The following is a 13,563-nucleotide window of genomic DNA, read 5'->3' as shown; positions in this document are numbered from 1 at the left end:
TCATCTTTTGCCATTATACATTCAATCTCTTCTGGTCCTTCCTCACACAAATCTTCTTTCTAAGCTCACTTACTCTCATCATTCTCTTCTCCCCAACATTCTCTATTCTTTTTTGAAAACCTCTACAAATCTTCACCTTCGCCTACACACAATAATGACCATACATCCCCCCAGCTTCCCTAATCAGTTCACTGACATCCAAAAGTCTCTTTTATATGCCTATCAATTAGTACTAATCTAATATTCCCAGTTGATCATCTCTCCTAGTCACATACGTATAATTACGTATATCTCTTTATAAACCAGGTATTCCCATTCGCCAGTCTTTTTTCAGCACAGAAATCCAAAAGCTTTTTACCTTTTTTTATTCACAACAATGAATACCCGATGTACATCAATTCTACCCTCAACTACCAATCTACTCACCTTCGCATAAAAAAATCACCCATTAGCACAACCCGGTCTCGTGCATCAAAACTGCTGTAACACTCATTTAGCTACTCCCAAAACGCTTGCCGCTCATGGTTTTTCTTCTCATGACCAGGTGCATAAGTACTGATAATCACCCATCTCTCTCCATCCACTTTCAGTTTTACCCAAATCAATCTAGAAATTACTTTCTTACACTCTATCACATACTCCCACAACTCCTGCTTCAGGAGTAGTGCTAGCTCCTTCCTTAGCTCTTGTCCTCTCACCAACCCCTGACTTTACTCCCAAGACTTTCCCAAACCATTCTTAACCTTTATATATATGAACGCCTCTACACACATATATATACATACATATATACATAGGTGTACATCTATACATACTTATACATATCAATACATATGCACATACATACATACACATATACAGACATACACATGATACATATTCATACTTGCTTGCCTTCATCTCTTCCGACGCTACCCGCCCCTGAGGAAACAGTATCGCTAACCCCTACTTCAACGAGGTAGCGCCAGGAAAACAGACAAAAAAGGCTACATTCGTTCATACTTAGTCTCTACCTATCGTGTGTAATGCACCAAAACCGCAGCTCCGTATCCACGTTCAGGCTCCACAAATCTTTGCATGGTTTGCCCTAGACGTTTTTCATGCCCTGGTTCAGTCCATTGACAATACATCAACCCCGGTATACCACGTCGTTCCAATTCACTCTATTCCTTGCACGCCTTTCACTCTTCTATATGTTCAGGCCCCGATCGCTTAAAATCTTTTTCACTCCATCCTTCTACTTCCAATTTGGTCTCCCCGCCTCTTGTACCCTCCACCTCTGACACAAATAACCTCTTTGTCAATCTTTCCTAACCTATTCTCTCCATATGTCCAAATCATTTCAACACACCCTCATCTGCTCCCTCAACCACACACTTTTTATTTCCACACATTTCGCTTACCCTTTCATTACTTTCTCGATCAAACCAACTCACATCACATATTGTCCTCAAACATTTCATGTCCAACACATCCATCCTCTTCATACAACCCTATCTATTGCCCATGCCTCGCAACCATGAAATATTGTTGGAACTACTATTCCTTCAAACATACTCATTTTTGCACTCCGGAATAACGTTCTCTCCTTCCACTCATTCTTCATCGCTCCCAGAACCTTCGCCCCTTCCCTCACCCTGTGACTCACTTCTGCTTCCATGATTCCATTCGCTGTTACGTCCACGCCCAGATATCAAAAACACTTTACATCCTTTACATCCCTTTTCTCCATTCAAACTTACATCCCAATTAACTTGGCCCTCAACCCTACTGAACCTTATAACCTTGCTCTTATTCACATGCACTTTCAACTATCTCCTTTTACACACTTTTCCAAACTCAGTCACCAACTTCTGCAGTTCCTCACTCGAATCAGCCACCAGAGCTGTATCATCGGCGAACAACAACTGATTTCCTTCCCATGTCCTCTCGTCCCCAACAGACTACATATCCGCCCCTCTCTCCAAAACTCTTGCATTTACCTCCCTAACCACCCTATCCATAAATGCATGTCTTCTCCCTCTCAATCAATACCCTACCATACAATATCCCAGGAACAGTCAACAAACTTATGCCTCTGTAGTTTGAACACTCACCTTTATCCCCTTTGTCTTTGTACAATGGCACTATGGATGCATTCCGCCAATCCTCAGGCACTTCACCACGATCCAAACATACAATGAATATACTTACAACCGATCAACAATACACGTCATCCAAACCCGCCGCCTTGCCGGATTTCATCTTCCGCAAAGCTTTCACAGCCTCTTCCCTCTGAAGAAAAACATTTTCCCTGACCCTCTCGCTTCACACACCACCCCGTCCAAAACATCATATATCTGCTACTCTAGCATCAAAACATTCAACAAAACCTTCAAAATACTCACTTTATTTCCTTCTTACTTCATCACTACCTGTCATTACTTCCCCACTTGCCCCCTTCATCGATATTCCCCTTTGTTCTCTTATCTTACGTGCGTTATTTACCTTCCCCCCAAAAATCTTTTTATTCTCCCTCAAGTTTAATGATACTCTCTCACCCCAACATTCATTAGCCCTCTTTTTCAATCTTTACTTTCAAGTATCGTCCAAATTTCTCTCTTTTTCTCTTTCACCAACAACTTTACTTCTTCATCCGACCCTTTCTAATCTGCCTACCTCCCACCTTTCACATGCCACATGCATCTTTAGCACAAGCTCTCACTGCTTCCCTGAATACATCCTATTCCTCACCCATACCCCTCACGTCATTTGTTCTCACCTTTTGCCATTATATACTTAACTTCTCTGTTACTTCCTCACACAAGTCTCCTTTCTAAGCTCACTTACTCTCACCACTCTCTTCTCCCCAACATTCTCTATTCTTTTTTGAAACCTCTACAAATCTTCACCCTCGCCTCCACGAAATAGTGACCATACATCCCTCCAGCTGCCCCTTTCAGTACATTGACATCCAAAAGTCTCTCTCTTACACGCCTATCAATTAACACGTAATCTAATATTGCCCTTTGACCATCTCTCCTGGTCACATGCGTATAACTACGTATATATCTCTTTTTAAGCCAAATATTCCCATTCGCCAGTCTTTTTTCAGCACACAAATCCAAAAGCTTTTTACCTTTTTTTATTCACAACAGTGAATACCCTATTTACATCAATTCTACCCTCAACTAAAAATCTACTCACCTTCGCATAAAAAAATCACCCATTAGCACAACCCGGTCTCGTGCATCAAAACTGCTGTAACACTCATTTAGCTACTCCCAAAACGCTTGCCGCTCATGGTTTTTCTTCTCATGACCAGGTGCATAAGTACTGATAATCACCCATCTCTCTCCATCCACTTTCAGTTTTACCCAAATCAATCTAGAAATTACTTTCTTACACTCTATCACACACTCCCACAACTCCTGCTTCAGGAGTAGTGCTGCTCCTTCCTTAGCTCTTGTCCTCTCACCAACCCCTGACTTTACTCCCAAGACTTTCCCAAACCATTCCTCCCCTTTATATATATATGAACGCCTCTACACACATATATATACATACATATAATGTACATAGGTGTACATATATACATACATATACCTATCAATACATATAAACATATACCTACATACACATATACAGACATACACATGATACATATTCATACTTTCTTGCCTTCATCCTCTTCCGACGCTACCCGCCCCTGAGGAACAGTATCGCTAACCCCTACTTCAACGAGGTAGCGCCAGAAAAACAGACAAAAAAGGCTACATTCGTTCACACTTAGTCTCTACCTATCTTGTGTAATGCACGAAGACCGCAACTCCGTAACCACATTCAGGCTCCACAGACCTTTGCATGGTTTAGCCCAGAAGATTTTCATGCCCTGGTTCAGTCCATTGACAATACGTCGATCCCGGTATACCACATCGTTCAAATTTACTATGTTCCTTGTACGCCTATCACCCTCCTATATGTTCAGGCCCCGATCGCTCAAAATCTTTTTTACTGCATCCTTCCACCTCTCATTTGGTCTCCTCGCTTCTTGTGCCCTCCACCTCTGACACATATAACCTATTTGTCAATCTTTCCTCACTCATTCTCTCCATATGTCTAAACCATTTCAACACACCCTCTTCTGCTCTCTCAACCACACACTTTTTATTTCCACACATTTCTCTTACCCTTTCATTATTTTCTCGATCAAACGAACTCACCACATATTGTCTTCAAACATTTCATTTCCAACACATTCATCTTCCTTATACAACCCTATCTATTGCCCATGCCTCAGAACCATATGATATTGTTGGGACTACTATTCCTTCAAACATACCCATTTTTGCTCTCCTAGATAATGTTATCTCCTTCCACACATTCTTCATTGCTCCCAGATCCTTCGCCCACTCCCATACCATGTGACTCACTTCCCTTCGCTGCTAAGTCCACGCCCAGATATCAGAAACACTTCGATCTCTTCAATTCTTCTCCATTCAAACCTACTTTCCAGTTAACTTGTCCCTCAACCCTACTGAACCTGATAACCTTGCTCTTATTTACATTTACTCTTAACTTTCTCCTTTCACACACTTTTCCAAACTCAGTCACCAACTTCTGCAGTTTCTCACTCGAATCAGCCACCAGAGCTGTATCATCGGCGAACAACAACTGGCTCACTTCCCAAGCTCTCTCAGCCCCAACAGACTACATACTCGCCCTCCTCTCCAAAACTCTTGCACTTACCCCCCTAACCATCCCATCCATGAACAAATTAAACAACCACGGGAAAATCCCACACCCCTACCAAAAACCGACATTCAATGGGAACAAGTCACTCTCCTCTCTTCTTACTCGTACACATACTTTACACCCTTGGTGAAAACTTTTCACTGCTTCCAGGAACTTACTTTCCACACCATATACTCTTAAAACCTTCCACAAAACATCTCTATCAGCCCTATCATATGCCCTCTCCCGATCCATAAATGCTACATGAAGATCCATCTGTTTTTTATGTATTTCTCACATACATTCTTCAAAGCAAACACCTGATTCACACATCCTCTGTCACTTCTGAAAGCACACTGCTCTTCGTCAATTTGATGCTCTGTACAAGCCTCTGTAGTTTGAACACTCACATTTATCCCCTTTGCCTTTGTACAATGGCACTATGCATGCATTCCACCAATCCTCAGGCACTTCACCACGATCCATACATACATTGAATATCCCTATCAACCAATAAGCATCACACTTCACCCCCTTTCATAATATATTCTACTGCAATACCATCCGAACCCGCCGCCTTGCCGGCTTTCATCTTCCGCGAAGCTTCACTACCTCTTCTCAGTTTACGAAACCATTCTCCCCGACCCTCTCATTTCGCACACCACCCGACCAAAACACCCTATATCTGCCACTCTATCATCAAACACATTCAACAAACCTTCCAAATTTATTTGATATTTATTTTACTTAGTCGCTGTTTCCCGTGTCATCGTGGCAGTGCCAGGAAATAGACGAAAGTGCGTAAGACAAGAGAACAAATGGGAACATCGGTGAAGGGGGCTAATGGGGAGAAAATAACAAGTAGTAGTGATATGAGAAGGAGATGGAGTGAGTATTTTGAAGGTCTGTTGAATGTGTTAGATGACAGAGTGGCAGATATAGGGTGTTTTGGCCCAAGTGGTGTGCGAAGCGAGAGGGGCAGTGAGAATGGTTTGGTAACAGAGAAGAGGTAGTGAAAGCTTTGCGGAAGATGAAAGCCGGCAAGGCGGCGGGTTTGGATGGTATTGCACCGGAATTATTAAAAAAGAGGGTGACTGCTTTGTTGACTGGTTGGTGAGGATATTCAATGTATGTATGGCTCATAGTGAAGTGCCTGAGGATTGGCGGAATTCATGCTTAGTGCCATTGTACAAAGGCAAAGGGGATAAGAGTGAGTGTTCAAATTACAGAGTTATACGTTTTTTGAGTATTCCTGGGAAATTATATGGAAGGGTACTGATTGAGAGGGGTGAAGGCATGTACAGAGCATCAGATTGGGGAAGAGCAGTGTGGTTTCAGAAGTGGATGAGGATGTGTGGATCAGGTGTTTGCTTTGAAGAATGTATGTGAGAAATACTTAGAAAAAACAAATGGATTTGTATGTAGCATTTATGGATCTAGAGAAGGCATATGATAGAGTTGATAGAGATGCTCTGTGAAAGGTAGTAAGAGTATATGGTGTGGGAGGCAAGTTGCTAGAAGCAGTGAAAAGTTTTTATCGAGGATGTAAGGCATGTGTACGTGTAGGAAGAGAGGAAAGTGATTGGTTCCCAGTGAATGTTGGTTTCCGGCAGGGGTGCGTGATGTCTCCATGGTTGTTTAATTTGTTTATGGATGGGGTTGTCAGGGAGGTGAATGCAAGAGTTTTGGAAAGAGGGGCAAGTATGCAGTCTGTTGTGGATGGAAGAGCTTGGGAAGTGAGTCATTTTTTGTTCACTGATGATACAGCGCTGGTGGCTGATTCGGGTGAGAAACTGCAGAAGTTGGTGACTGAGTTTGGTAAAGTGTGTGAAAGAAAAATGCTGAGAGTGAATGTGAATAAGAACAAGGTTATTAGGTACAGTAGGATTGAGGGACAAGTCAATTGGGTGGTAAGTTTGAATTGAGAAAAGCTGGAGGAAGTGAAGTGTTTTAGATATCTGGAAGTGGATTTGGCAGCGGATGGAACCATGGAAGAGGAAGTGAATCATAGGGTGGGGGAGGGGGCGAAGGTTCTGGGAGCGTTGAAGAATGTGTAGAAGGCGAGAACATCATCTCGGAAAGCGAAAATGTGTATGTTTGAAGAAATAGTGGTTCCAACAATGTTATATGGTTGCGAGGCGTGGGCTATAGATAGGGTTGTGCGGAGGAGGGTGGATGTGTTGGAAATGAGATGTTTGAGGACAATATGTGGTGTGAGGTGGCTTCATCGAGTAAGTGATGAAAGGGTAAGAGAGATGTGTGGTAATAAAAGAGTGTGGTTGAGAGAGCAGAAGAGGGTGTATTGAAATGGTTTGGTCAAATGGAGAGAATGAGTGAGGAAAGACTGACGAAGAGGATATATGTTTCAGAGGTGGAGGGAACGAGGAGAAGTGGAAGACCAAATTGGAGGTGGGAGGATGGAGTGAAAAAGATTTTGAGCTATCGGGGCCTGAACATGCAGGAGGGTGAAGGCGTGCAAGGAATAGAGTGAATTGGAACGATGTGGTATACCGGGGTCGACGTGCTGTCAATGGATTGAACCAAGGCATGTGAAGCGTCTGGGGTAAACCATAGAAAGTTTTGTGGGGCCTGGATGTGGAAAGGGAGCTGTGGTTTTGATGCATTATACATGACAGCTAGAGACAGAGTGTGAGCAAATGTGGCCTTTGTTGTCTTTTCCTAACGCTACCTCGCGCGCGTGCGCGAAGTGGGGTTGTCACTTCATGTGCGGCGGGGTGGCGACGGGAATGAATAAGGGCAGCAAGTATGAATTATATACATGTGTATATAAGTATATGTCTCTGTATGTATATATCTATGTATACGTTGAAATGTATAGGTATGTATATGTGCGTGTGTGGACATATATATATATATATATATATATATATATATATATATATATATATATATATATATATATATATATATATTAAATCGTACTCTATAACTGCCCATAGTGTGTGTGTGTGTAAATAACAAGTTCCACTTACCATGTTACATTCTGTAATGCTTCAACACATCTCCTGTCCAGCGATGACACAGTGAGTCCTCGGGTGCATCTGTTCATAGCATGTAAGTGGAAATCTTCCCCACAGTCAGGCTCCCGTCCAAGCCACTATCACCTGCACTGATTCACAACTTCAGTTATAATATTTCCTTGATCTCTCTAGCAAAGCACCACACTATATCATCGGTTTAATTTCACAAAGAACTTCAAAACAACCGTAGAAACTCGTATGCTAATAGTAGTTAAGCACTCGTGATGTAAGAAAATGTTAAACTATCCATCAAATGATTTTAACTTTGATTACGATGATACGAGAGTTCCGTCTTGATAAGGGATCCAGGTCGGCAACGAGTTGACCCCAACACGCTTAGCGTCGAAGCAACACTGACTGACATTCGCTGCTCCCACCCAGCCCATTGCCACCGTTTTCTGTTGAACATATTCACGAAGGGATGACCACAAGAAGGAATACTAAATTTTCTTAAAATATACAAATCTTACACCGTTCTGAGGATATCACCTCAACAAACTAAGGCCATTATATTGCACGAATCATTAATTCACCTTGAGTTGAACGACATTCTCTTTTCTTTCGCCTTTAATGGCAGTGTGTTTGGCATGTGACGTAACCATCACACGTTCTCTTCCCTTGTTAACAACTTTTACCAAGATGTTCCAGTATCCCTCACGAGAAGTACAACTGACGCATACAGCTACAGAATGATCTTCCTACAGTGTGGACTATACGCAGGTAATTCCTTTATGATCAATATCTTCCTACGTTTGTAGGCTGGTCATCAAGTCAGGCTGAGAAGAACTGTCAGTTTGAATGGGACGTTCGTGTCTTTCACATCATAACTCTATCATCAATCACATGTCAGTGTTACCCTAGGAACTGAGGTGAGGGGGAGGAGCAAGGAGGGGGTCGTCCGTCGGGGTGCGAGAGTGGCGGCGGAGCCAACCAGTTAATTTGCATGTCGGCCGAGCACTTCCGGTGAGATGGCTGATGTGTTAAGGCGGGAGACCCCCAGGAGTTGGCAAGGCCTGGGGCCTCCCCCAGTATCTGGGGGCACTCAACACTTCACACCCATCCCGAAGTTTGGTGCAGACAGATAACTACTGCCCACCTGGCTAGCTGGCTGGTCCGTCCTACACTGATTTATTTAGAGAAGGTTAGGACAGTAGCTTACTGCTGCAGGATGGTCGAGTGTCCAGTGTCCGGTACTGTGATAACCTCTCTCTCTCTCTCTCTCTCTCTCTCTCTCTCTCTCTCTCTCTCTCTCTCTCTCTCTCTCTCTCTCTCTCTCAGCACCTGTGGTGACCAACAAACATACAAACGCTCCAAGATTCGCCGACATCCCCACCCTCTCCCCCTCGCCAGAGACTTCCAAGTATTGAATAATGTCCATCACCAACCAAGCTGAATACTTTTTCCCTTCATATCTAATTTTTCTCGTCCTTTCCTGCACTTTAGAAACAGCGCATGGACTAGGCAAGAAACGACCACTTTCGTTCACACTCAATCTCTGGCTGTCATGTGTAATGCACCGAAACCACAGCTCCCTTTCCACATCCAGGCCCCACAGAACCTTCCATGGTTTACCCCAGACGCTTCACATGACCTGGTTCAATCCATTGACCTCACGTTGACCCTGGGGGTTGGTGGGAGGCAAGTATGTCCACTGTGTCATGCAAGCCACCCAGGACACCAGCAGCCACCCAGGACACCAGCAACCACCCAGGACACCAGCAACCACCCAGGACACCAGCAGCCACCCAGGACACCAACAGCCACCCAGGACACCAGCAACCACCCAGGACACCAGCAACCACCCAGGACACCAGCAACCACCCAGGACACCAGCAACCACCCAGGACACCAGCAGCCACCCAGGACACCAGCAACCACCCAGGACACCAACAGCTACCCAGGACACCACCAACCACCCAGGACACCAGCAGCCACCCAGGACACCAGCAGCCACCCAGGACACCAGCAGCCACCCAGGACACCAGCAACCACCCAGGACACCAGCAGCCACCCAGGACACCAGCAACCACCCAGGACACCAGCAACCACCCAGGACACCAGCAACCACCCAGGACACCAGCAACCACCCAGGACACCAACAGCCACCCAGGACACCACCAACCACCCAGGACACCAGCAGCCACCCAGGACACCAGCAGCCACCCAGGACACCAGCAGCCACCCAGGACACCCGCAGCCACCCAGGACACCAGCAGCCACCCAGGACACCCGCAGCCACCCAGGACACCAGCAGCCACCCAGGACACCAGCAAGCCACCCAGGACACCCGCAGCCACCCAGGACAACCAGCAGCCACCCCAGGACACCAGCAGCCACCCAGGACACCAGCACCCACCCAGGACACCAGCAGCCACCCAGGACACCAGCAGCCACCCAGGACACCAGCAGCCACCCAGGACACCACCAACCACCCAGGACACCAGCAGCCACCCAGGACACCACAACCACCCAGGACACCACAGCCACCCAGGACACCACCAACCACCCAGGACACCAGCAGCCACCCAGGACACAGCAGCCACCCAGGACACCAGCAGCCACCCAGGACACCAGCAACCACCCAGGACACCAGCACCACCCAGACACCAGCAACCACCCAGGACACCAGCAACCACCCAGGACACCAGCAGCCACCCAGGACACCAGCAACCACCCAGGACACCCGCAGCCACCCAGGACACCACGCAGCCACCCAGGACACCAGCAGCCACCCAGGACACCAGCAGCCACCCAGGACACCAGCAGCCACCCAGGACACCCGCAACCACCCAGGACACCAGCAGCCACCCAGGACACCAGCAGCCACCCAGGACAACCAGCAGCCACCCAGGACACCAGCAGCCACCCAGGACACCCGCAGCTACCCAGGACACACGCAGCCACCCAGGACACCAGCAGCCACCCAGGACACCAGCAGCCACCCAGGACACCCGCAGCCACCCAGGGCACCAGCAGCCACCCAGGACATCAGCAACCACCCAGGACACCAGCAACCACCCAGGACACCAGCAGCCACCCAGGACACCCGGAGCCACCCAGGACACCAGCAGCCACCCAGGACACCAGCAACCACCCAGGACACCAGCAGCCACCCAGGACACCAGCAACCATCCAGGACACCAGCAACCACCCAGGACACCAGCAACCACCCAGGACACCAGCAACCACCCAGGACACCAGCAGCCACCCAGGACACCAGCAACCACCCAGGACACCAGCAGCCACCCAGGACACCAGTAGCCACCCAGGACACCCGCAGCCACCCAGGACACCAGCAGCCACCCAGGACACCCGCAGCCACCCAGGACACCAACCAAGATGCCAAATTAACTTTACAAACTTGGACATGGCAATCGCCTCAACGAGCTGGCGTTAGACTTGGGAATGAAAGCTGGGCTTTGTAAGTTGGCCAACGCGACGTTAATCAAGTTTAGGAGGACTATGATCTTCATCTGATACTCTCTCTCTCTCTCTCTCTCTCTCTCTCTCTCTCGACCAGCGAGGCAGGTCGGGGAGGGGTGCACGCCCCACACGCGCGACCCACCACAACAGCGAGACATAAACAGATTCACCCGCGACCCGCACCAGGTTTGTTGTGCTCTCGTGTATTAAGGAACTTCCTTTGTCTCCAGAGGCTGGGTGTCCCCGCTCCAGGACGGAGAATCGCTCAGTAATTTTGGTCCAAGAAGCTGACTCGTCCAGCACCTTTGTTCCTGGAAGCTCAGTCATCTAGCACCATTATTCCAGGAAGTTGAGTCGTCCAGCACCTTTGTTCCTGGAAGCTCAGTCATCCAGAACTTTTGTTCCAAGAAGTTGAGTCGTCCAGCACCTTTATTCCAAGGGGCTGGAGCCGTCCAACACCTTTGTTCCAGGAAGCTGAGGAGTCCAGCAACTCTGTTCCAGAAGGTTAGGCCCTTCCTCAGGAACGCGGTTCCAGGAAGCTTGGTGGTCCAGCATCTCTCTTCCAGGAAGTAGCGTCCACAACTTAACGTACGGGGCTGCCGCTTTAACTAGGACTTGATAACGAGGCAAAACATCTAACTTTACTTCGTCGTCTCCTTTATGAACTGTCACTGTGTGTGTGTGTGTGTGTGTGTGTGTGTGTGTGTGTGTGTGTGTGTGAAATTATTCATACCTGTGGACCCAATGAAAGGTCAAAACTAGAATATACTTCTCAGGTTTGGTCGTCACACCTAGAGAAGCACAAAGAGCTGAGAGAGAAGGTACAGGGGAGAGCAACAAAGATGTTTGCTAGAATCAAGAGAGATTAACTTGCAGGGGAAGACTAAGAGCCCCAAATTTGCACGCCATGGCATGAGGGAGAGTGAGGGGTGACTTGATAACAAACTTTCAAATGTTTTTCCACCAGTGAACGAACACTTGTTGGAAGGATGTAGAGATAGAGCAACCCGAAGACATAACATGAAATTAAGTAAGAAACTTGTTAACAGAACGATAAAGAAGTAGTTCTGTGGTACAAGTGTGGTGGAGGAATGAAATAAACTGAACAATGATGTGGTGAATGTTGACAGCATAGATCAGCTCAGGTTATGTGGTAATTGGAAATGTTCAAGAGATGAGGCCACACGAGTGTAAACCTCCCTCCCCATACATTATAGTTTGGTAATTACACACACACACACACACACACACACACACACACACACACATTCAGAAACAACCAACAACAGCAGTTAGGTAGGCATGCCAAGTTCTCATGTGCTTAACGACTATCTTTCTGTTGAGTTTCCTATGATTGCAGGCCAAGTTTATTTACGGCTTGACCTGGGTTTCAGACAGTGATATTCTCTCGTGTTGCAGAGATCAAGAAAAGGAAATGTTTTTGCTATTCATTTCTTCCTAAGATCCCCTCTGATCCTATCAACAAGGATCCTATGTTCCTATAATCCTTCATGATCCTATCAACAAGGATCCTATGTGCCTCCTGGCAGGTCAGGCCAGACCCCTGACTGGCCTGTGTTATTGAAAAGATTACTCAAATCATCATCTTCTCGTCTCTCTTCGATCGGAGGATTGTTATCTGTCACCTGAGGCGGAGAACTTGAGTGGTGCCACAGTCTTGGCTCACGCTCACCACCACTGACTGTTAACCACAGTCAGAAGTGATGGTCACCACAATGCTGGCTCACTCGTGCTAGTACAGGGAAACATGAATTAAGAATCGTACTTCCACGCTGTTGCGACGACGAGGAAATAATATACGAATGATTCTGTAGACGTGTATACAACAGTGTCAGGAGGTGTCTGGGGGAGGTAGAACCGTGGCTAATAATTCTAACCTCAGACGCCACACAACAGAGTGAGGTGTGGACTGGTGTCGCCTTTTACAGTATGCCAACCACTCCATCCACCCCGCTAACCTTCACCACACACATAAAATTCATTGTGTCTTGAAGAGTTGATATTTATCCTATCTTTCTCTCGCTAGCACTTCAGTAGAGAGAGTTATAGATGCGCTTATAAATGGTTCATTATATCAATATAGAAGTCCAGTGAAGATTTGATCAACTAAGAGCTTTTGAAGATCATCAAACGGGCGTCTGTAACTATCGTAAACCCGAACAACCTCATCTGTCGTTACCCACATACGAAACATTACGTTCCTGGTCAAGATCATTTCTTATACTTTTGTTTGACAATATTCAACTGTAAACAATATCTAACCTTCTCTATGTAACATTTAACCTTCTCTATGTAACATTTAACCTTCTCTATGTAACATTTAACCTTCTCTATGTAACATTTAACCTTCTCTATGTAACATTTA

At 46.3% G+C, this 13,563-nt stretch overlaps 1 protein-coding gene across 1 annotated transcript in view; it reads right to left on the bottom strand.

Annotated features, from left to right (window-relative positions):
- The window catches only part of LOC139746150 (uncharacterized), a 52,614-nt gene extending 41,110 nt beyond the window's left edge, over positions 1-11,504 (bottom strand). Inside the window, exon 1 of the mRNA XM_071657015.1 lies at positions 11,348-11,504. Coding sequence (XP_071513116.1) covers positions 11,348-11,504 — 157 coding nt within the window. The remainder of the gene's footprint in view (positions 1-11,347) is intronic.
- Between the last annotated feature and the right edge of the window lie 2,059 nt (positions 11,505-13,563).

This window comes from Panulirus ornatus, chromosome 64, assembly GCF_036320965.1.
Source record: "Panulirus ornatus isolate Po-2019 chromosome 64, ASM3632096v1, whole genome shotgun sequence".
Classification (NCBI taxonomy): domain Eukaryota; kingdom Metazoa; phylum Arthropoda; class Malacostraca; order Decapoda; family Palinuridae; genus Panulirus; species Panulirus ornatus.
The sequence above is the reverse complement of the archived record's forward strand: the minus strand, read 5'-3'. Positions and strand labels throughout refer to the sequence as shown.